General features: G+C 40.3%; 1 protein-coding gene across 10 annotated transcripts in view; it reads right to left on the bottom strand.

Annotated features, from left to right (window-relative positions):
• The window catches only part of LOC126353812 (heat shock factor protein-like), a 200,957-nt gene that overhangs the window by 156,904 nt on the left and 17,676 nt on the right, over positions 1 to 26,377 (bottom strand). For 8 of the 10 annotated variants that reach the window (XM_050002917.1, XM_050002919.1, XM_050002924.1 and 5 more), the window contains exon 2: positions 5,003 to 5,111. In XM_050002917.1, coding sequence (XP_049858874.1) covers positions 5,003 to 5,111 — 109 coding nt within the window. Of the gene's footprint in view, positions 1 to 5,002; positions 5,112 to 6,098; positions 6,720 to 12,724; positions 13,116 to 26,377 lie in introns of those variants that run through there. The other 2 variants (XM_050002918.1, XM_050002922.1) reach the window with 2 other exon arrangements.

The raw sequence follows: 26,377 nt of genomic DNA, 5'->3' as shown, positions 1-26,377 counted from the left end.
TGCCTGTGAGTGGACATGTGGCCGCTCCTTCAGCAAGGTCCGAGCAGGCACACGGGGGGAGGGGTTTATTAGTTATTGGGAGCTCCAACGTTAGGCGGGTGATGGAGCCCCTTAGGGAAATAGCGGAAAGGTCGGGGAAGAAGGCCAGTGTTCACTCTGTCTGCTTGCCGGGGGGTCTCATCCGAGATGTGGAGGAGGCCCTACCGGCGGCGATAGAGAGCACTGGGTGCACCCGACTGCAAATTGTTGCTCATGTCGACACCAATGACTCCTGCCGTCTGGGTTCTGAGGTCATCCTCAGTTTGTACAGGCGGTTGGCGGAGTTGGTGAAGGCGGAAAGCCTCGCTCGCGGGGTGGAATCAGAGCTAACTATTTGTAGTATCGTTCCCAGAACCGATCGCGGTCCTCTGGTTTGGAGCCGAGTGGAAGGCTTAAACCAGAGGCTCAGACGATTCTGCGGAGAGCTGGGGTGCAAATTTCTCGACCTCCGCTATCGGGTGGAGAAATGTAGGGTCCCCCTGAATAGGACAGGCGTGAACTACATGCCGGAAGCGGCTACGAGGGTAGCGGAGTACGTGTGGAGTGCACATGGGTTTTTTTTTTTTAGGTTAGAGAATTCCCTCCCTAGGCCCGACAAGACGCCTCCTGAGATGCGGCAAGGCAGGAGTAGGCAAAATGCAACAAGGAATAACAATATTAATGTGCTAATAGTAAACTGCAGGAGCGTCTATAGAAAGGTCCCAGAACTGCTCTCATTAATAAACGGTCACAACGCCCATATAGTACTAGGAACAGAAAGTTGGCTGAAACCAGACGTAAACAGTAATGAAATCCTAAACTCTGATTGGAATGTATACCGCAGAGATAGGCTGGACAGTGAAGGGGAAGGCGTGTTTATAGCGATAAGAAGTGCCATAGTATCGAAGGAAATTGACGGAGATTTGAATTGTGAAATGATTTGGGTGAAGGTCACGGTTAAAGCAGGTTGAGACATGGTAATTTGATGTCTCTATAGGCCCCCGGGCTCAGCAGCTGTTTTGGCTCAGCACCTGAAGAATAATTTGGAAAATATTTCGAGTAGATTTCCCCACCATGTTATAGTTCTGGGTGGAGATTTTAATTTGCTGGATATAGACTGGGAGACTCAAACGTTCATAACGGGTGGCAGGGACAAAGAATCCAGTGAAATATTTTTAAGTGCTTCATCTGAAAACTACCTTGAGCAGTTAAACAGAAAACCGACTCGTGGCGATAACATATTAGACCTTCTGGTGACAAACAGACCCGAACTATTTGAATCAGTTGATGCAGAACAGGGAATCAGCGATCATAAAGCGGTTACTGCATCAATGATTTCAGCCGTAAATAGAAATATTAAAAAAGGTAGGAAGATTTTTCTGTTTAGCAAAAGTGACAAAAAGCAGATTACAGAGTACCTGACGGCTCAACACAAAAGTTTTGTCTCAAGCACAGATAGTGTTGAGGATCAGTGGACAAAGTTCAAAACCATGGTACAATATGCGTTAGATTAGTATGTGCCAAGCAAGATCGTAAGAGATGGGAAAGAGCCACCGTGGTACAACAACCGAGTTAGAAAACTGCTGCGGAAGCAAAGGGGACTTCACAGCAAACATAAACATAGCCAAAGCCTTGCAGACAAACAAAAATTACGCGAAGCGAAATGTAGTGTGAGGAGGGCTATGCGAGAGGCTTTCAAAGAATTCAAAATTAAAGTTCTATGTACTGACTTGGCAGAAAATCTTAAGAAATTTTGGTCCTATGTCAAAGCGGTAGGTGGATCAAAACAAAATGTCCAGCCACTCTGTGACCAAAATGGTACTGAAACAGAGGATGACAGACTAAAGGCCGAAATACTAAATGTCTTCTTCCAAAGCTGTTTCACAGAGGAAGACTGCACTGTGCTTCTTCTCTAGATTGTCGCACAGTTGACAAAATGGTAGATATCGAAGTAGACGACAGAGGGATAGAGAAACAATTAAAATCGCTCAAAAGAGGAAAGGCCGCTGGTCCTGACGGGATACCAGTTCGATTTTACACAAAGTACGCGATGGAACTTGCCCCCCTTCTTGCAGCGGTGTACCGTAGATCTCTAGAAGAGGGAAGTGTTCCAAAGGATTGGAAAAGGGCACAGGTTATCCCCGTTTTCAAGAAGGGACGTCGAACAGATGTGCAGAACTATAGACCTATATCTCTAACGTCGATCAGTTGTAGAATTTTGGAACACGTATTATGTTCGAGTATAATGTCTTTTCTGGAGACTAGAAATCTACTCTGTAGGAATCAGCATGGGTTTCGAAAAAGACGGTCGTGTGAAACCCAGCTCGCGCTATTCGTCCACGAGACTCAGAGGGCCTTAGACACGGGTTCACAGGTAGATGCCGTGTTTCTTGACTTCCGCAAGGCGTTTGACACAGTTCCCCACAGTCGTTTAATGAACAAAGTAAGAGCATACGGACTATCAGATCAATTGTGTGATTGGATTGAGGAGTTCCTAGATAACAGAACGCAGCATGTCATTCTCAATGGAGAGAAGTCTTCCGAAGTAAGAGTGATTTCAGGTGTGCCGCAGGGGAGTGTCATAGGTCCGTTGCGATTCACAATATACATGAATGACCTGGTGGATGACATCCGAAGTTCACTGAGGCTTTTTGCAGATTATGCTGTGGTGTATCGAGAGGTTGCAACAATGGAAAATTGTACTGAAATGCAGGAGGATCTGCAGCGAATTGACGCATGGTGCACGGAATGGCAATTGAATCTCAATGTAGACAAGTGTAATGTGATGCGAATACATAGAAAGATAGGTCCCTTATCATTTAGCTACAAAATAGCAGGTCAGCAACTGGAAGCAGTTAATTCCATAAATTATCTGGGAGTACGCATTAGGAGCGATTTAAAATGGAATGATCATATAAAGTTGATCGTCGGTAAAGCAGATGCCAGACTGAGATTCATTGGAAGAATCGTAAGTAAATGCAATCCGACAACAAAGGAAGTAGGTTACAGTATGCTTGTTCGCCCAATGCCTGAATACTGCTCAGCAGTGTGGGATCCGCACCAGGTAGGGTTGATAGAGGAGATAGAGAAGATCCAACGGAGAGCAGCGCGCTTCGTTACAGGATCATTTAGTAATTGCGAAAGCGTTACGGAGATGATAGATAAACTCCAGTGGAAGACTCTGCAGGAGAGACGCTCAGTAGCTCGGTACGGGCTTTTGTTAAAGTTTCGAGAACATACCTTCACCGAAGAGTCAAGCAGTATATTGCTCCCTCCTATGTATATCTCGCGAAGAGACCATGAGGATAAAATCAGAGAGATTAGAGCCCACACAGAAGCATACCAACAATCCATCTTTCCACGCACAATACGAGACTGGAATAGAAGGGAGAACCGATAGAGGTACTCAGGGTACCCTCCGCCACACACCGTCAGGTGGCTTGCGGAGTATGGATGTAGATGTAGATGTAAATAAAATATGGGAGCGAAATTTTGCTAGGGCGAAGGCATGTTTGCAGAGGGAATGTAAATAAAACTTAATGGGGTCATTGTGGGGATGTAATGGAATGTTGTCTACTCCCAGGGCCTTGTTTCGACTCAGGTCTTTCAGTGCTCTGTCAAACTCTTCACGCAGTATCGTATCTCCCATTTCACCTTCATCTACATCCTCTTCCATTTCCATAATATTGTCCTCAAGTACATTGCCCTTGTATAAACCCTCTATATACTCCTTCCACCTTTCTGCCTTCCCTTCTTTGGTTAGAACTGGGTTTCCATCTGAGCTCTTGATATTCATACAAGTGGTTATCTTTTCTCCAAAGGTTTCTTTAATTTTTCTGTAGGCAGTATCTATCTTACCCCTAGTGAGATAAGCCTCTACATCCTTACATTTGTCCTCTAAGTATGCCTGCTTAGCCATTTTGCACTTCCTGTCGATCTCATTTCAGTGACATTTGTATTCCTTTTTGCCTGTTTCATTTACTGCATTTATATATTTTCTCGTTTCATCAATTAAATTCAATATTTTTTTCTGTTACCCAAGGATTTCTACTAGCCCTCTTCTTTTTACCTACTAGATCCTCTGCTGCCTTCACTACTTCATCTCTCGAAACTATCCATTCTTCTTCTAATGCGATGCAATCTCTTGCGTCTCTCATCTTTTAAGCATTGACAATGTTGACCTAAGGGAAATGTCCCAAAAAATCAGAGCCTTTGGTTAGTTATTTCAAAAATTATTATGCGAGGAAAGTTACTCTGGCTCTTATGCCACAGCAGTAACCCCTGAGAGAATTACCGAGGGCTCCTGGACATCTGATGTCCCTCTGTTGCAAGAACAAAATGGGTTCCCACAGGTTATCATTACAAAACATTGCTGCATGATAGTTTCATTGAAAGAGGAGCACCTGCTGACACTTAGTGTATGTGGCAAAAAAGGAATTGTATTAGTTAGCTAAATTTACAACAGTTACAACATTTTTCTATGAAACCAAATTTTGTTTCAACATTTGCAAACTACTCTGTTGAAATGAAAGAACTTAAATATGTTTTGTAAATGACATCATGATCACCTTTGACTGTAATTGTTAATTTGTACAAACCCCTATCAGGTACCTATGTTTCACGTTTCTTTTTTTTTATAACTGAAATGTGTTATGGCACACTGTAATATCTTATTTTTTGCATTTTATTTTATTACATAACTGTTACATGCACGGCATGATGTGAGTACCAGTTTATTTATACACTGTGTTTTTGCATTTTCCCTTTTGCAGTGTACTACTTGAAATGGCCACACAGTCTAATTTACAACAATGTGTTGCACAAATACACAATTACAGTCAAAGGTGACCATGATGTCATTCACAAAATTGAACACGATTGTGAACACCTCTTATGTGAAGTTAATCAATTTAATTACATTTTATGGGCTTTGTGTAAAGAGTTTTTAAAGATTCGTACAAAATGTTAAAGGATAAATACTTACACATGTTCAACTGCCGAACAAAACTAGCCATATTGTTATGCTTATAGTACAAAGGTAACAGTTCTCGAGCAAATCGAGCCTGGTCGCGTATAAAGAAACTTGTGCCAGTCTGAAACAAAATTCACAGACTCAGCACAATAATAATGAAATGAAAGATCAGAGTATAGTTTAAAACAATACAATAACATTTTTAAAGATTTTAAATACATTTTACAGGATATTTAGCAATATGTCTAATAAACATGTACACAGAATTAAAAGAAATATTTATATGCCAACAATTGGATTCTGTAAAGGAAGCTGAAGACAAACTAACGATTTATTCACTGAACAACTATTAAGATTCCAGTCTTTCATGAAGCTCAGTTATCCAACACAATGTGGAAATTAGAACATTTTACCCTTACAATTGTTATCTATACATCCTATTTAGCTGAACCGTTCGTGACAAACTGTGTACTATAACTACCAAGAACACCAGCTGGTATAATGTTCTCCAACTACAAGAAACAATACAGGTGTAATACTGTTGTCTGCAAGATATTTTGCATTATACACTTCAAATTCTGCTATACGTACAGAACATTGATCTACAAGAAACACTTATAATTCACATACTTTGTAATATGAAAATAGCTTATTTTCAAACTCATAACAATGACTGTAATTCCCTGTTGGCTGTGCAAACTCTAACGCTTGGAAAACTATCCATGTAAAAAATTTACAATACAGGTGTGTTATTTATGGACAACTGTAACAGTATCATTGTACATGTTGTCAAACACCAGAAATTTCCAAGTTGAACAAGTTTAGATGTAAACCAGACATCACTTCATAAATTTCATCTCTATAGGAACGTGTCTTAAATTCACCACAGTTTATAACTACAAAAGAGCGCATTACAAACAGCAAACAAATTTTAAACATAATGAGATTACTGGGGCAGTCTACCTAGTCCAAAAACACCATCTGATTGTAATGTAAAAGATATAAATCAGAAGTATGGTGGGTTGGGAGGCAGGTGTGGGTGGAGGGGGTAGGGCGGGGGGGGGGGGGGGGGGGGGGGGAGGTCAGTGATTAATGGATAGTTACATACATCAACAATGCACAACGGGACCTCACAGATGAACAATGGTGTAACTAATACACTTCTACACCACCAATGTCCTCAACTGGTCAGTAATACTTCATGTCGGTGCTAGAGCACACTAAGAGTCATATTATGGTACTGGTATCAACTACATCTTTAAAGAATGTCATCTATTTTGTGTCCATTCTGGAAATTACAAATGACCTTTCATCATGAGTGGCATTTTAAAATCTTGAAATTTGTCACACAAGTTACATTTGCAGATGCAAATGGCTCCACAGTCAGGGTAATTGCTTGCTTCACAAACCCGACATGATATGTTTCGATCAAGGAAAATGCAATGTCATTTCTGCACCACTGCACTCAATAGTCTCTCAGAGAATTATCCTTAGACCCAAATTAAACACACTGTACAAAAGGTCATTTTCTGTGGACATGGAATATCACAACTTCCTAGTTCTACAATCACCCAATGTCTAGCCGAATGAACATATGAGAAATATGCCAATCCTGCCCCCAGAGGGGGTCCATAATGTTTTTTCCAATCAACTCCATGTTTTGATGCCGTGTAGAAACTTTTGTTAGTCCATTCACTTGGGGTCTTCCTCCACAACCAATTTTCTCAGTGAAAATCCTTGTGTAGTGCTGAAAATGAAATGAAGTATACTTGTGTCACAAGTCAATTTTGGAGTAAATTCTCCTGGTTTCATTATTTCCAGGTGCTGCAATTTTTGCAAACAACACTGTAATGATACACAGTCTGTATACAATAGCACATTTGATTTTAGTTATAGGCCACACTAATAATAATGATGACAGAAAACCTAGGAAGACGAATTAAATTATTTTAAAGATAAAGACTCAATCATCTTAAAGATGAAGCCACAAGTAATATAGCAGGACAAACTACAAACAGCTCAAAGTTTACTTGCATTTGAATTCCTACAATATTTTGCACATATTTAGAGCATATGGAGGTGAGGCATCTAGGTTACAAGTGACATCATCTACTACTACTCTATCCCTATACCTGGAAATGACTGTAACTGTAAGGCGCACAGTAAAGGCAGCTAGGAATACGAAGTTGGAGCAGCCAAGTGCCTCTAGAATTTGGAAGGGAATGATCGGTATAAGTAGAAACGAGGTTGCATAAGTATTTTCTGCAGGTGGCTCCTGTTGTTAAAATGTTCCCACAAGCTCACAGGAAACCTGTGCTCGAGGGCTTGTGGATGTTCCAGCCACCATAGTTTAATGCTTAATAGATCCTGAGAATACCAACACAATACCATCCTGATCTTGTCAGCTGAATTTTGACAGCTGAATCTTCTCAGAAAAAAAAATCCATTTAGGAATACCTAAGTTAAACTGTCAGGATGTGGCCCAAGAATGAACTTTATAGTTTCGCAGGTAAGATGAACACCTACACCAATCCTAGAAGATGTTAATAATAATTCAAAGACAAGCAATCAGGCAGTTTTACAATACGAACTGGGTAGCAAGTAATCATTCACGGACAGGGGAAAATGGATTGAGTGGTAAGAGACATACCAGAACAGGAAACTGAAGATTACACTGGCCTAGTGAGTTCAGCCATGGCAAGAGAATAGGGAGGATCAGCAGTGAACAAGTGCAGTCAGCAGCAAGTAGCCATCCACCTAACATGAATTTAAGACACAGCACCATTTCATCTGTGTGGCTGGAAGGAAAACACTGAATCTTAACAGCAGAAGATTGTATGCAGTGGTAAAGAATTGTACAGCAGAGTGTGCCATAGCACACTGGTGAGAAGTGTGCAACCATTTACATGTGTTACCAACACAAATTTTTTATTGAAACTGAAAAAGTATCTTTTTTTTTTGTAGCTGTATGTGAAGTGATAACCTAACTGCCCCCCCCCCCCCAAAAAAAAAAAGATGTACCTTGCCAAGGTGCGACGGCTTGGGGTATCAATCATAGATGTAGCTGAACCGTAAGCAAGTCTGGATGACCGATTTCTCCAACCTTGCAACAATGTCCAACATGGCTTAGCTATGTTGGTACTGCAAACAGTTGAAAACATGACAAAATTATAGCCATTTTTTCCCCATGATCATGCAGCTCTACTGTGTGGCCTAATGATAATGGCATCCTCTTGTATATAACATTCCAGAGGTAAAATAGTCCTCCACTTGGATCTCTGTGCACGGACTACTCATGAGGACATTACTAGGAAAAATGAAATTGGTGCTGTACATGTCCGTGCATGAAATGTTAGTCACTTAATTAGGTACATAGGGAGAATTTATAAAGGAAAATGGATAGCTTGAAGTTAGATACAGTAGGACTTAGTCAAGTGTGGTGGCAACAAGAAATGGGCTTCTGGTCAGATGAATACAGGTTTGTAAAAAGAGAATCAAATAGAGGTAATGCAAGAATAGCTCTCTTATCATGAATAAGGAAATAAACACATGGGTAAACCTACTATGAACAGCACAGTGAACCCATTATTGTAGTCAAAATAGAAACAAAGTCAAACCCACTACATCAGTACACATTTATATATGTACTAGCTCCACAGATGATGAAGAGATTGAAACAATGTATGATGAGATAAAAGAAATTATTCAAATGGCTACGGGAAACAAAAATTTAATGGTCGTGAGCGAGCAGAATTCAACAGTAGGAAAAGGAAAAAGTAGCAGGAGAAAATGAAATTGGGAGAAACAGAATGAAAGGGGAAACCATCTAGTATAATTTTGCACAGAGCATAATTTAATCATTGCTAACACGTGGTTTCAGAATCTTGAAAGAAGTTATGTTTATGTTAGAGAACTGGTGACACTTAACACTAACGTCCAGAGGGATCAAAATGACCTTTTCCAGTTTTTAAGTGCTAGCTATGTTCTGAAGAATGATTCTAGCGACATTTACGTATTTGGCATGTACTTACATTATATTAAAAAACAGTGCATTGACCATCACTTTTTTTCCAGTTTTACCTTTAACACCCACAAGGGTAATTTAGGAAAAAAGCTATAATTTTGTTTTTAGTTATGCCATACATTTATCTCATGCAGTCTCAAGCCTCAGATACTTTACTCTGTAGTGCAATAATTTACTTTCATTCATATGCAATGACAACAATTGACTCGGTCCACCACTTTTCATCATTTCCTTGTAAGAATCAGTCTTTCAAAGATTGTGAGCTGAAGATTGAAATGAATAGGAAAAAGTATTTACAAGATGAAGAGATTTTGATAGTGGTGAACTCTTTTCTGACAGTTCAGAGGAAGAGTTTTTACCGCAGACTTGAGAGAAGATGAATCATCTAATACTAATGATTCTGATTCTTCAGATACAAATAATGGAAGTTTACAGTCTAGTAAGTATATTATTATTATTACTATTGCTGCTTAACCATCATATTCTTATCTACATATAATGTTACTGTTCTTAATTTAGATTTTATGGTGGCTTTCTTACATTTGTTCTATCGTGCCCTATAGATCGAGAAGAATCGTGTAACAGAGGAGGAGATAATCCTGTTCCTCGGAGCGTAGATCAAGAGACTACTTCATTGTCTGATGAAAGTCATAAAGAAGTTGCTCCTGATGGAACAGTCTGGATAGAAGCAGCGCCTAATTCACAAGGTGGGTGTCTTCCTAATCACAATATTTTGAGAGAATCCCCAGGACTTACATCACATGCAAAAAGAAATGTAGAGAATCCTCTGGACTTACATCACATGCAAAAAGAAATGTTAAGTTGTGAATTTGTATCAAGTGCTTGGCACTTGTTCATAGACAATTATATAATCAAACATGTCTTGAAATAAACTATAACAGAGGCACACAGAGTACTAGGAAATGACAGCTGGTCAATGACCATGGAAGAACTAGAAGCATTTATTGCAATTATTTATGCTCTTGGTGTGAGTGGTTACCAAAGCACAGATCTTCACAGCTTATGTTCAGCTTCCTGGAGCCTACCATTTTGCGTGGAAACCATGAGTAGAAATAGATTCTGTGACATAACAAGATTACTGAGGTTCGACGAGAAGTCTACAGAATCTGTAGAATTACAGAATGATAAGTTTGCACTGGTTTCTGCTATCTGGAACAAATTCATAGAAAACTGTACAATGTGTTACAAACCTGGAAGTGACACAACAATAGATGAGCAGCTCTTCCCAAAACTAGGCGCCTGTTCGCACAATTCATGCCTTCAAAGCCTAACAAGTATGGGAAAAAATACTGCTTAGCTGTTGATGTTGAAAGCAAGTATATACTCATTGGTTTCCCTTATACTGATAACTATTCTGCGAGATCCCAAGACAAAAGGGTTTCAGATTATGTAGTGATGAGTCTTATGGAGCCATTTTTGGGCAAAGGCAGAAATGCCACTACAGACAATTACTTCACTTCACTCAAAATAGCCAAAAAATTGAAAGAAACATCAACCTCCATTGCAGGAATAGTAAAAAGAGCAAGAAGAGAAATACCACATTCTCTGACGTCCTTGAAGAGTCTTCTTTATTACACAAAAGTTTTAAAACATGACAATATTTCGTTGACAGTCTATCAAGGAAAGAAAGCAAAAAATTTGATAGTTATGTCTTCTGTTCATCCTAGTGTTACCATAAATACAAATGAGAAAAAAACTCTATGAACTGTTTGTTACTACTACAAGACAAAATCTGGGGTTGACATAGTAGACAACATAGTGAGGCTGTATTCAGTCACAGATTCCTCAAAAAGATGGCCAGTGCACTCCTTTCACAATAGCCTTGACCTAGCAGGAATAAATGAATATGTAGTATTTAGGGCTGTTACTGGGAAGAAGATCAAAAGAAGACATTTTGTTCAGCAAAATAGTTCAAATGGCTTTACGCACTGTGGGACTTGACATCTGAGGTCATCAGTCCACTGGACTTAGAACTACTTAAACCTAACGACACCACACACATCCATGTCCGAGGCAGAATTCAAACCCGCAACTGTAGCAGCTGCGTGGTTCTGGACTGAAGCGCCTAGAACCGCTCGGCCACTGAGGCTGGCTTTTTTTCAGCAGCTTGCAGTTGAACTACGCTTTGAGTATGTGAAGAGTTGCTTTCCTTGTATGACCAAAGACAACTATGAAAAGAATGAAAATGAAGATGAAGATGAAATGCCACAGAAGAACCATAAATGACAACTTCTCGAATCCTGCAAATGTAATAAAACTATTACAAGTGCAGTGTTTGTATAATATGATTTGTGGAAAATGTACAAAGGAAACTGAATACAAACGCGTCAATTGTGTACAACAATGAAGTGGCTGAAATTTCTGTGCACATGAAAAGTTCAATTTTTTATGTATTTAGAACAAAGAAAAACCTTTCACTTGCATACATTTGTTTGGGTGTTACCAGGTTCAGAGAAATTTGTTTATATGTCAATAAATAACAATTTTTGTCTGTTCTTTTTATTCACAACTCTGTATCTGAAATGGCTGTAAATCTTGTAGACATTAAAATACAATAAATGCTTAAAATTTTGAAATAATAGTTCAGAAAACTTTTTTCAAATGGTAGGAATCAAAATGACCCTTCTGGGCATTCGAGAGGGCATGTAAACTCTGGGTGTCCGAGTGTTAAAAGGTTTCAGATAGATAACATAATGGTAAATATTTGATACCAAATTTTAAATCGCAACATTTACAGGGGCATATGTGGACTTTGACCGTAATTTGCTGGGTATAAACTGCACATTAAAACTATAAACTATAGCAGAAAAGTGAAAAATTGACGAGATGGAGCCTGGAGAAATTGAAAAACCCAGTTGTTGTTGTTGTTGAGAGTTTAAAAGGGAGCATTTGATAACAATTCACTGAAATAGGAGAAAGAATACAATAGAAGACAACTGCATAGCTTTGAAAGATGAAATAATGAGCGCAGCAGAGGAACAAATAAGCAAAAAGACAACACCTAGTGGAAATACTTAGAATCCTTACAAAAGGAGAAAATAAAAATAATAATAAAGTATACAGCAAATGAAGCAGGTAAAAGGGAATACAGGTACACTAGACTCTTGCTAAGCCAACGGCCCTGTCAGTGGTAACATCAGTTGCTGTCAGACCACCGAAGTTAAGCACTGTTGTGCTTGGCTACCGATCTGCCCAGCAGTGTTGGCAAGCAGGGTACACTCAGCTCTCATGAGGCAAATGGCAGAGCTACTCGACTGAGAAGTAGTGGGTCTGGTCACGAAATCTGACAAAAGTCAGGGCAGTGGCAAGCTGACATCACTTCTGTCAATATTCGCGTCCAGTGATGCCTATACGCTGAGGATGACACTGCAGGCAGTCAGTACCACAGGGTCTTTTGACACCCATTCAACTGAAGTTTACTTTAGTTCAATTCTTGCTAAACTGACCATTCCTTGCACATATGGCTACTAGTGCTGGTTTACTGGCATGTCTGCAATGTATTTTTAAAATGTAGAGAATATATATTATTCAATCTGAAGATAAAATTTTAAAAACACGGGGGTCATACTTTATTAAACCAAAAGATAAATTTGTTTTCTAAGAAAACTCTGATAGCAGTACAATTTATCATGCAACAGCTTTACAAGCATAACATTGGTACTGCACACATATGATTGTGCTTAACGTACTCCATGAAGGTGTCTGCAGCTTTGGCACCAGCAGTATGAGAAATAATCTTGCTCTCTCCTCTTCTTGATCACTTTCATCTATACTTTCCTGCATTCTTTTATTTCTTCACATGTTAAACTTTGGCCTATCTCCCAGCCACACTTAGCAACATCTTCATCATGAATTTCTCCTCCTCCTGGAAGCTTGTTGAACAATCAGTGTAGAAAGTATCAGCAACTGATGACTCTGAATTAACTGGCTCATAACCTTCACTCAGTACTAGATCCAATTCTCCATCAATGGATGGCCATACTTTTCTCCAGCACTTCATTATGGTGGTGCTCTCTATTTCACCAATTTCTTCGGCTGCTTGGGAGACATCACCACCCAAGTTGATTGCTTTCCATACTTTTCAGATTAGTCTTGGTAGAGTTGTCTTCATTTACATCTGGCAAGAAGAAAAAAAGTGCATCTCAACAATGATGTTCAACTGATTCCAAAATTCCCTGGTCAATAGGCTGAATCAGGGCTTGGGCAGAACAAAGAGTACTTATATACCATCGGACTTTAGAGTTGCATCGGAAAGATGACTGAGCATTTTAAGTAATAAGGATAGCTTTCAGTTGAAGCTTTTTCTTCTTCAGCTAATTTCTCACTGCTGGCACAAATGCTTTATGGAACCACCGAGATAATATTTCTATGTCCATCCATACCTTCTCCCGAGTGCAATATTGCACTGGTAGTGTATTCATGTCACTGAGTCAAAAAAAAGACATGGAGGTTGGGATTTTCCAACCACTGTGAGTTTATGACTCCCATTTGCATTCATTAACACTACTTGCTGTCTCTGTTGCTTGAACCCCCAAGTTCCCTTCTTGTTCTCGGCAGTTAATGTTTTTGAAGGAAGCATCTTGTAAAGGAGTCTAGTTTTATCAGCAATGTACGAGAAACCAACAGTTATATCTTCTTCCTATATTATCTTCCAAATCTTGTATACAAACTAATATGCTTGCTTTTTTGTTAGCTGAGTGACTTTCCCCGGAGACTGTCAGCTGCCGAATGCCATGCTGATATTTCTAGTATGACAGCAACCCCAGCTTGCTGCAAACAAGTTATTGTCACTAAGCTGTTTGTTAAATGCAGCTGTTTTTTCCTTTATTATCAGGCCACTCAATGGAATACCTTTACGGTATTGTTATATGAACCATCTATAAACAGCTACAACAAGTTCCTCATTCTCACTCTTTCGCATAACCTTCTGTTTTCCCAACTCACTATCCATTTGGGTTGCATACTGTCAAACATCATCACCTTTCTTTCCAATGCCATAAATAGTTGCTCATCCAACATTGTATTCAGCAGCAATGGCTTTCTGCAAAGAATATCAGTTCAACTTATCTTAAACTTGCTTGAGTTCTAGTGTAACATGTTTCCTTTTAGAAGAAATGATACTGAGCTGTAAAGAATGACAAAATTTCAAATATGTATAGCATTGTCTGACACTATAATTCACCAACAACATTGTTGCACATGATAATTCATTGGTATGCCCATTTCTGATGTGGACTGAATTACTGAGAGGAGGAACTACTGAAGGCTGGATTAGCGAGAGTTTAGTGTTCCTAAAAGCGAAATTGAGAGAAAATGGAAAATGGCAAAACAGGAATGACTGGAGCACAGCTGCAAGACTGTAGAGGGATGCATGACTACGCTGCCAAACATAACCTCAGTGAGATCTCTGGAGGAAGGAGAAGCAGTTGTTTGAATATCAAGAGCTCAGATGGCAAGCGAGTACTAAGGAAAGAGGGGAAGCTGATGGGTGGAAGAAATATACAGAGGGTTATACAAGGAAAATCAACTTGAAGACAGAAGTGGAGGAGAAGTAAATGAAGAATTTGGCTGGACACTGAATGATACGAGGTGTAATCCAACATTTTTGGGACTGGTGCTGTCATTTGGAAAGTAGGATAGTAGGTCTTCCAACCACTAGGTGGTGAGAGCTGCATATCTGAGGAGTTAGTGTGTGGAGTGGCATTCAGCCGGGAGGACGTGCTGCGTGGCTACAGTGATTTCCATAATACACCGTGTTTGGTGTGTGGCGATTTTAAGATGGATCCGTGAACGGAACAGCGTGTGTGTATAAAATTATGTGTGAATCTCGGGAAAAGTACCATGGAGACCCTTGCAATGATTCAATAAGTGTTTGGGAGACAGAGCATAAGCTGTACACGTCGTTTGAGTGCAAGAGCCCAGGGTCTCCATGACCCAAAAAAGCGAGACAGTTAAAGAGCAAAGTGAAGAGCATGATCATCATTTTCTTTGATGCCAAGGAAACTGCACAAAGAATTAGTCCCACCCGGCCAAACAGTGAATTCCGCGTACTACTGTGACGTTTTGCAACGGCTCCACGAAAATGTGTGGCGACAATGCCCCGAACTTTGGCGTCAAGGGAACTGGCTGCTGCATCACCACAATGCATCCTGTGACACGTCCTTGCTCACCACAACCTATTTGACAAGAAATAACATATCGGTTGTACCCTACCTACCGTATTCACCAGATTTGGCACCTTGTGACTTTGTGCTATTCCCAAAATTGAAACTCAAGTTGAAAGGCCTTCAGTTCGACACTCTAGAGAGGATTCAAGAAGCATCGCTAGCGGTGATAAACTCCCTCAAAGAACAGGACTTCCAGAAAATGTTTGAGCAGAGGCAGAAGTGCTGGGACTGGTGTATACATGTGGATGGGAACTACTTTGAGGGTGATGGTGACCAAAGGTAAGGTTTTCAACAGATGGCAGCACCAGTCCCGAAAATTTTGGATAGTACCTCATATAAGTCAAAACAAGGCCCCTGGAGTAGACAACATTCCCTTAAAGCTACTGATACCCTTGGTAGAGCCAGTAATGACAAAATTATTTTATCTGGTGCCCAAGGTACACAAGACAGGCGAAATTCCCTCAAATTTCATGAACAATTCATTAATTTCAATTTCATAAAGTGAGGTGGTGATGTGTGTGACTATTACAAAACTATCAGTTTAACAAGCCATGGTTGCAAAATGCTGAAATGAATTATTTATATAAGAATGGAAAAAATTGGTAGAAGTTGACCTCGTAAAAGACCAATTTGGGTTCCCAAGACATGTAGGAACATACAAGGCAATACTGATTTTAGACAGTTTATACCATCAGTAGACTTTGAGAAAGCTTTGATAATGTTGGTAGGAATGTAGTTTTTGGAATTCTGAAGATAACAGGAATAAATACGGGAGCAAAAGGTTATTCAAACCAGTACAAAAACCAAAATACAGTTATAAGATTTGAAGGACACAAGGGAAAGCAGTAGTTGGGAAAGGAGAGAGACAGTGTGTGTTATCCCTCTTGTCATTCAATTCGTACACTGAGCAAGCTGTGGTGGAATCCAATGAGAAATTGGGAAATGAAATTGGAGGGCTACGGTGACACTGTAATTCTGTCGGAGGTAGCACATTATTTGGAGCAGCAGCTGAAAGGAATTTATAGAGTCTTGAAGTATGGTTACAAGATTAAAATCAGGTTTTGCTGAAACAATTATGAAATAGGACACTAAAAGCAGTAATTTGGTTTTGCTACTGTTTGGAGTGTAGCACTGTATGGAAGTGACATGGTTAGTGTCATGCTGTCAGACAGACATTTTATATCACTGCGTAAGTGATCATTTTTTTTTGCTGTGCACACCTTTTTGTGCTAAAGATAACCTTAACAAGGAGAAATAAATATCAGTTTTCCTTTATGCACAATAAATAGCTCCGACAAGAAGAGAATACTAGCTTTTGAAGTGTGGTTGCTACAGGAGAAAAAAGATTAGGATGATAGTTGGAGTAAGTAATGAAAAGGTACTGAACTGAAATGGCGGGAGGGGCGACACTACTCGACTAAATGAAGGTATCAGTTGATGGGACACATCTTGAGGCATGACAGAATTCTCAGTTTAGTAATGGAAGGAAGTGTGGTGGATGAAAATGGTAGTGAGACCAAGGTTTGTGTACAGTAAGCCAGTTCAAATTGATGTAGGTGCAGCAATTACAACAAGATGAAGATGCTTACTGAGGATAGACTAGCATGAGAAGTTGCATCAAACCAGTCTTCAGACAGAAGAGCACAACCAGAAGTTTCCCCTCCGGTAGTTAGTTATATTTTTAGTTTTACAGGAGTCAATCTTGCCCAACTCATTATCTCCCTGCATTTCCCACATCCAACAAACAAACCAAAGAACTTCAAGAAAGTAGTCAGAGAGGCTATGAAAATCTTGCAGGTGGATAGCCCCCTTTATTGACAGGTCTTTGATGGTAATGTAAAACTGGTAACTCTAGTATGTGATATATCTACATCTACATCTACATGACTACTCTGCAATTCACATTTAAGTGCGTGGCAGAGGGTTCATCGAACCACAATCATACTATCTCTCTACTATTCCACTCCCGAACAGCGAGCGGGAAAAACGAACACCTAAACCTTTCTGTTCGAGCTCTGATTTCTCTTATTTTATTTTGATGATCATTCCTACCTATGTAGGTTGGGCTCAACTAAATATTTTCGCATTCGGAAGAGAAAGTTGGTGACTGAAATTTCGTAAAAAGCTCTCGCCGCGACGAAAAACGTCTATGCTGTAATGACTTCCATCCCAACTCGTTTATCATATCTGCCACACTCTCTCCCCTATAACGCGATAATACAAAACGAGCTGCCCTTCTTTGCACCCTCTCGATGTCCTCCGTCAATCCCACCTGGTAAGGATCCCACACCGCGCAGCAATATTCTAACAGAGGACGAACGAGTGTAGTGTAAGCTGTCTCTTTAGTGGACTTGTTGCATCTTCTAAGTGTCCTGCCAATGAAACGCAACCTTTGGCTCGCCTTCCCGACAATATTATCTATGTGGTCCTTCCAACTGAAGTTGTTTGTAATTTTAACACCCAAGTACTTAGTTGAATTGACAGCCTTGAGAATTGTACTATTTATCGAGTAATCGAATTCCAACGGATTTCTTTTGGAACTCATGTGGATCATCTCACACTTTTCGTTATTTAGCGTCAACTGCCACCTGACACACCATACAGCAATCTTTTCTAAATCGCTTTGCAGCTGATACTGGTCTTCGGATGACCTTACTAGACGGTAAATTACAGCATCATCTGCGAACAGTCTAAGAGAACTGCTCAGATTGTCACCCAGGTCATTTATATAGATCAGGAACAGTAGAGGTCCCAGGACGCTTCCCTGGGGAACACCTGATATCACTTCAGTTTTACTCGATGATTTGCCGTCTATTACTACGAACTGCGACCTTCCTGACAGGAAATCACGAATCCAGTCGCACAACTGAGACGATACCCCATAGCTCCGCAGCTTGATTAGAAGTCGCTTGTGAGGAACGGTGTCAAAAGCTTTCCGGAAATCTAGAAATACGGAATCAACTTGAGATCCCCTGTCGATAGCGGCCATTACTTCGTGCGAATAAAGAGCTAGCTGCGTTGCACAAGAGCGATGTTTTCTGAAGCCATGCTGATTACGTGTCAATAGATCGTTCCCTTCGAGGTGATTCATAATGTTTGAATACAGTATATGCTCCAAAACCCTACTGCAAACCGACGTCAATGATATAGGTCTGTAGTTAAATGGATTACTCCTACTACCCTTCTTGAACACTGGTGCGACCTGCGCAATTTTCCAATCTGTAGGTACAGATCTATCGGTGAGCGAGCGGTTGTATATGAGTGCTAAGTAGGGAGCTATAGTATCAGCGTAATCTGAAAGGAACCTAATCGGTATACAATCTGGACCTGAAGACTTGCCCGTATCAAGCGATTTGAGTTGCTTCGCAACCCCTAAGGTATCTACTTCTAAGAAACTCATGCTAGCAGATGTTCGTGTTTCAAATTCTGGAATATTCCATTCGTCTTCCCTGGTGAAGGAATTTCGGAAAACTGCGTTCAATAACTCCGCTTTAGCGGCGCAGTCGTCGATAACAGTACCATCGGCACTGCGCAGCGAAGGTATTGACTGCGTCTTGCCGCTTGTGTACTTTACATACGACCAGAATTTCTTCGGATTTTCTACCAAATTTCGAGACAATGTTTCGTTGTGGAACCTATTAAAGGCATCTCGCATCGAAGTACGTGCCAAATTTCGCGCGTCTGTAAATTTTAGCCCATCTTCAGGATTTCGCGTTCTTCTGAACTTCGCATGCTTTTTCCGTTGCCTCTGCAACAGCGTTCGGACCTTTTTTGTGTACCACGGGGGATCCGTTCCATCTCTTACCAATTTATGAGGTATGAATATCTCAATTGCTGTTGCTACTATATCTTTGAATTTGAGCCACATCTCGTCTACATTCGCATAGTCAGTTCGGAAGGAATGGAAATTGTCTTTTAGGAAGGCTTCTAGTGGTACTTTATCCGCTTTTTTAAATAAAATTATTTTGCGTTTGTTTCTGATGGATTTGGAAGAAATGGTATTGAGCCTAGCTACAATGACCTTGTGATCACTAATCCCTGTATCAGTCATGATGCTCTCTATCAGCTCTGGATTGTTTGTGGCCAAGAGGTCAAGTGTGTTTTCGCAACCATTTACAATTCGCGTGGGTTCGTGGACTAACTGCTCTAAATAATTTTCGGAGAATGCATTTAGGACAATCTCGGAAGACGTTTTGTGCCTACCACCGGTTTTGAACAAGTATTTTTGCCAACATACCGAGGGTAGGTTGAAGTCCCCACCAACTATAACCGTATGAGTGGGGTATTTATTTGTTACGAGACTCAAACTTTCTCTGAACTGTTCCGCAACTGTATCATCGGAGTCTGGGGGTCGGTAGAAGGAGCCAATTATTAACTTAATTCGGCTGTTAAGTATAACCTCCACCCACACCAATTCGCACAGAGTATCTACTTCGACTTCACTACAAGATAAACCACTACTGACAGACACCAACACTCCACCACCAATTCTGCCTAATCTATCTTTCCTGAACACCGTCTGAGACTTCGTAAAAATTTCTGCAGAACTTATTTCAGGCTTTAGCCAGCTTTCTGTACCTATAACGATATCAGCTTCTGTGCTTTCTATTAGCGCTTGAAGCTCAGGGACTTTTCCAGCGCAACTACAACAATTTACAACTATAATTCCGACTGTTCCTTGATCCAAGCACGTCCTGTAATTGCCAAGCACCCTTTGACATTGCAGCCCATCCCGCACTTTCCCGAGGCCTTCTAACCTAAAAAACCGCCCAGTCCACGCCACACAGCCTCCGCTACCCGTGTAGCCGCCAGCTGAGTGTAGTGAACTCCTGACCTATTCAGCGGAACCCGAAACCCCACCACCCTATGGCGCAAGTCAAGGAATCTGCAGCCAATACGGTCGCAAAACCGTCTGAGCCTCTGATTCAGACCCTCCACCCGGCTCTGCACCAAAGGTCCGCAGTCGGTTCTGTCAACGATGCTGCAGATGGTGAGCTCTGCCTTCATCTCGTAAGCAAGACCGGCAGCCTTCACCAAATCAGATAGCCGCTGGAATCCAGAGAGAATTTCCTCAGATCCAAAGCGACACACGTCATTAGTGCCGACATGTGCCACCACCTGCAGCTGGCTGCACCCTGTGCTCTTCATGGCATCCGGAAGGACCCTTTCGACATCAGGAATGACTCCTCCCGGAATGCACACGGAGTGCACACTGGATTTCTTCCCCTCCTTAGCCGCCATATCCCTAAGGGGCCCCATTACGCGCCTAACATTGGAGCTCCCAACTACCAGTAAGCCCAACCTCTGCGATTGCCCGGACCTTGAAGGCTGAGAATGATCCTCTGAAACAGAGCAGGCAGCTGCATCTGGCTCAGCCAGAGACAGTGCCTGAAACCGGTTTGTCAGACGCACCGGGGAGGCTTTCTGGTCAGCTTCCGGGGACGCCTTTCGCTGCCTGCCACGCCTTGGAACGACCTCCCAATCAACCATGAGCCATGGAGAGAGGGGGCAGAGAACTATATGGGGATGAGGAGTTCCAACTGCCCCTGTGCAGACCTGCAGTAGGTGTTCAATGGGCCATTGACTCCTTCGTGCTCGTAGAGTGTACACGGTGAATTGTATGGCACACATTTCAATGGACAGATGTTACACATGATGATCAGGAGCTAATTTCCTTGTTTCTGGGTGCATATACGTGTGTCATACTTACAGTGATTTTAAATCAGTGTTCCAAGGCTTCAACTATACTGTAAAGAACATCTCTGTTGAATAGTTTTACTGGAAATCTAATCTCAGTTGCATCTCTAACCTGGGTATATGTGCAGGTAATGCTGTCACACTGTAATCCATGTCATTACCAAGATTTAAACAGTGTTCAATTATGGTGACAGATGAGCATGGTGTTCATGCTCCATGTATTAAAAGCCCAGTGTTATGATATACCACAATGAAACAAAAAGCTGTAAATTTTGGACTAGTAGGTTGCTTGCTTTATTTAGTGGGTATACCAAACATTTGTTGCCATCTACATTACTATATCCATTAATGTATTACCATCCCATGACACAGTCACCCAGTCCCACTTGCTGGTTGCCTAACAGCTTCCAGGAGTAAAAAACTTTATTTACAATGTTTCAAGTAATTATTGACTGAATTTAAAAATTCAAACTGCTGTCATAATCTACTGATTACGAGGTACAATTTCAAAGGCTTAATACAGTGAGGAAAGTATAACAATTAGAAACTGTGTATGTGTCTTGAGACAGCATAACTCATGATGTGCAAATTAACCACATTATATTCAACATTAATGGTAATATAAGCACTTAGCAACTTCCAACTAACTTTACAGATAATTTCAAACACTTACAAATTTTTTTCTCACTGTGACTACCCAAAAATTATGACAGTAAGAAAATTTATCATATACTTAATTTCCACTGTTTGTGGAGTAAAACTGCCACCAGACAGTATCCACAACGAACAGGGAATGCACCTGCAAAATTACATCATTGGGTCAATCCATATGAGTGGTCCAGTGATTGTTGCTTGACCATTTTTAAATATTTTAATTTCTTTTTTATACATGATTACCCAATAATTGAGAAGTTCAAAACAGTTTTAAAAAAAATTACCTTTCACCTTTACTGAATGGCGGCCACTTTCGTTTGTTTAAGTGCACGATGATGTTTCAGTTTAGGGACGTAAACAAAAATATCAATATCTCTGCACTGGGTTAACTTACAACATTGCAATTGGCATGATTGTTTTTAGAAAAGTGTCCTCTACAAGACTGTCTATTACACGAAATACCCTTAATTCAAAAATAAACAGTCAAAATGACCTCCAAAGTTTGGTATCCAAATTTCCAACAATCCACTTTTTATGCCGAAAAATAACAAACAAGGAGTGATTTATGAGAGTATATTTTTTCCTATAGTTAGATATCAAATAGTATTAGCCTCATATGGATCAAGAACACTTACAAATGTCTCCTTAATTTCTTTATGAATTTTTGAAATTTGAAAATTTTCATTTTTTAAAGTTTGGGGTTAGTTATCTCAGGTGGTACTGAATATAAAAATATGATTTTTGCACAGTTTGCACACCTATATGGTAGCAACATACTGTAAACAATTCAACACTGATATCTGATTGTGATCAAAGATATGAATTTTTGAAAATGAGGAGATAATTCACATTACTCTACAACTGATCTTCTGGCTGTTGCCTATTTAAATGGTTGATTGTTTCATTGTAATAAAATTTAGTTGTGACATATATTTAGTTAACACTCACCCAATATTCATTTAGTTTATTTATTTTTAATAATGTTATATTAAAGAATAAGAGCTTTCACTTTTTTCTATGGTAATAAAAATACCCATTTACATTTAGGTTTATTGTCAATAAAGAAGTACATTATTGCTGGGTGTGGCATTGTTGTAGTCAGTCTGTTCTGAAACCTCTGTTAGAGTGGATGTACATACTTCATCGAGAGTATATAATGTGTTATGTGCTTTGTTCTGTGTGCGATTTGTAATTAATTTTGAGAGATTTACTAGAATGCAACAATATGGATGAACAGTGCTCTGTTGGGCAGATAGCAAGTGAAGTGTGTCACAAAACAGTTTACAGTTCAGTTTCAAAAAACTTGAAAAATGTCAATGACTTTGATGAAGTTAGACAAACTTTGTTTAAATTTCGAGTAAGTTGTTCTGTAACATCAGTGTGTATCATGAAAAGAAATATATTCTGAAGTACAACCACATTTTTGAAAGGAAGTGCTGTAATCCACTTAAAGTTCATAAAAAGCCTGTTACTAAAGGTTAGAGGGAAATAAAACTTGAACATCTGTCCTTGTTATGTGAGAGTGAAACAGCTTCACAAGTGAAACGTAATGTGATTACTGGAAATTTCCTGTGCCCAAATTGATACTCGAAAATATTTGTTGTGAATCCAGAACCAAAATCATGTAACCTTGTTAATGACATTTATATTCCTAATGAGGAAGCTGTTAGCATATTGGATTTTGCTTGTTCTAAGTTAGACATACCTCTTGCTTCGAAAATAATAAAATTAAGTAGCCGAAAAAGAAAAGCAGCTATTGAAAATAAGGTACAACAAATTTCAGACAAAATTAGAAGAGACCTGGAATCATGCTTTAATAATACAGATACCAACATTATTTCTAAGATGAAAACCTACCACCAGTGTTATCCGACACTGAATATTTGAGCTTAATAGAGAAATTAAAAATTAAATGTTCTGTGACATCGAAATAGGTAAAAGTTAAAATTTTAAATTTGCTCTCTGACTCATTATCAAGAGAAAAAAGTTTATGAAGTCAACATTCCTCATCATTCGGTAAACTAACACGGAAATTAGTGAAAGAGCAAGGCATTCTTCCAGTTTTAGGAAAGAAGAAAGGAGTACGTACAAGTGAAGAAACATTCAAAAAGATCCAGCAGTTTTTTGAAGATGATTAAAATAGTAGAAAGTGCCCAGTTTGCAAAGATAGCAAAAGAGTTGTTATAAATGGAGTTAAAGTAACAAACCAGAAACAACTAGTGCTGTCAAATTTAAATAAACTTTATATAGCTTTCAAAAATTCTAATCCAGAATGCAAAATTGGAAGGACAAAATTTTGTGACCTCTGCCCAAAGTGGTGTATTTTGGCTAGATCCTCAGGGACACACTCCATATGTGTTTGTTTACATCATCAAAACATCAAACTGATGATTGTGGGAGCTAAACTCAGTGATCTTAACTACAAAGAGTTACTAGATTTCACGATCTGTGACACTAACAGTTATGACTGCATGATGAGTTTGTGTAATAAATGCCCTGGTAAGGAAACCGTTATTGAATTGTTTCGCGAATATGATGAGGAAATGCCAGACAGTATTACCTTCAAACAGTGGGTCACAACTGACACGGCAGAAATGATAACAGGGGTTAAATCTCAGGAAGAGAACTTGGAATCTTTAATTGATAACTCACAAAAACTCAGAAGTCACCACTATGTTTCTAAAATCCAAAGTAAGTTTTTGAAGGACAAAAAAGCACAACCTCATGAAACTGAATGTACAGTGCTAGCTGATTTTGCAGAAAATTTTACATTTGGAAAGAAGAATTGGCCTTAAAGAAGTTGTATATGAGGTGGATGCCATGACTGCTCACAGATGACCTAATGTACATCTATCACACCATTTCAAAACAGTGTCTGGCAATGTTTAATTGCAATCCACAAGACTTTTATGCTAATTTGTGACTGTTAATGAAACATGGATCCATCATTACACACCAAAGTCAAAACGGCAGCAAAACAGTGGCCAAAGGCTGAGTGTACTGTAGAAGGCAAAGACCATTTTGTCAGCTGTTAAGGTGATGGCCAACGTTTCTTGGGATTGTAGAGGAATAATCCTCATAGATTACTTGAGAAAAAGGCAGAAGCATAACTTGAGCCTATTAAACTTCATTGTTAAATCGTTTGAAACCCGTGTTGGGTGATGTGTGTGTGTGTGTGTGTGTGTGTGTGTGTGTGTGTGTGTGTGTGTGTGTGTGTGCGCTCTTTCACCAGGATAATGCACCACATTCACATCAGGGATAACAATGGCGAAGGTACACAAATTGATCTGTGAATTGGTTCCTCATACATCCTGTTCACCCCAACTGACTTCCTCCTGTTTCCTAACTTGAAACTTTGGCTTACTGTGAAGAAATTTTCATCAAATGAGGCAGTGATGGTTGTAGTCAACGAATATTTTACAAAGATTGACAGAACCTGTTTTTCTGATGGGATGGAAAGCTGGGGGATCACTTTACCAAGTGTGTATACCTCAAAAGAGTATGTACAGAGAACTGAGGCAAGTTCTTTATGAAACGAACATTTTTTCTTGCATGTTTAACAAATTTATCAAACCACCTCAATATAACCAACTTAGCTTTTTTCCATCCCCGGGCCTCACAGCTTTTACATGAGTTCATACATGGCACACTTGGGACTCTGAGCTGTTGTGGCCCTTTTTCCCTCTGGGCTATATTCCCTTCCTCATGCTCCTATTTCCCTGTCTTCATTCATAGAGGTACATAGAGGCCAATCACGGTGATGGAAAGCCCAAAAGGGTAACCTGGCCATAAGGAGGTGGGAAGGGAATGAGATAAACAGTGGGAACCGGTTGCTATTCCAAAGGTCAAGGTGCAGCAACAAATGTAACAAAGGGAGAAGAAGAGGGAAAGTGAGTGAAAGATACATGGCAGAGACAGTGCCATTAACGACACTGAAATGGGTAGGGGAACCATAAATGAGAAGCCACAGTTCGTAGTCTGCAAGAAAATGATTTTTGAGGCGACCCCAACTAGATGAAGAGGCAGTTCCCCACAAGGGGTTACGGGCATTAAAATCCCCAAGGGGGAGGAAAAAAGGCAGGGAGGGGGTAATTGCTGAAGGGGAGAAATTACGGTAGAGGGTGTTGGTGTCTTCTCAGGAAGGAGACAGAGACTGCAAAGTCACAGTGGATCCGAACAGAACTGCTCCCAATATGGTATAGAAGGGTGTTGGATTTATGTTCTTCACCTTCTCCTCTGTAGGTCAAGGAGGGCAGGGCAGGTAGGGCACGTGCACCCCCGCCCCCCCCCACACACAGAGAGGGGGGGGGGGAGAGAGAGAGAGAGAGAGAGAGAGAGAGAGAGAGAGAGAGAGAGAGAGAGAGAGAGAGAGAACAGGCTTCAGCATTCAGTGAGATCTGGAACTGAGAGACAGCGAGTGACCTTGGGCACAGGGACTGTAAATCCCATGGTTGACTTGTGGCAGCAGAACTCTGGTCTCGGAGACGCCAAGGGAAAGTGACCCACGAGCCACCCCATCCCGCCCATCACCGGCAGGTTAAAAAAGGGGGGGGGGGGGGGGACAATTCTCCAACCAGATAGGGTAAGCCCACTTGGGAGGAGAGGTCTTGAGAGCCCCAGGAGTGGGCTAAGGAGAGGGGATGAGCAGATTGTAACAGAGGCAAATTTAGATATCACAGACACAGGTTGAAGATGGTCACATATCTGACACGACTCAGTGTAGAATAAACAATCAAGGGTCATATCATCCTATATCTCTTATACTTTCTTATCGGACAATCTGGTGAGCAAGAAGAGTGATGGTCATGACAATTCACACACATG

Source organism: Schistocerca gregaria, chromosome 3, assembly GCF_023897955.1.
Source record: "Schistocerca gregaria isolate iqSchGreg1 chromosome 3, iqSchGreg1.2, whole genome shotgun sequence".
In the NCBI taxonomy this organism is placed as follows: domain Eukaryota; kingdom Metazoa; phylum Arthropoda; class Insecta; order Orthoptera; family Acrididae; genus Schistocerca; species Schistocerca gregaria.
This window is presented reverse-complemented; position numbering and strand designations above follow the sequence as displayed.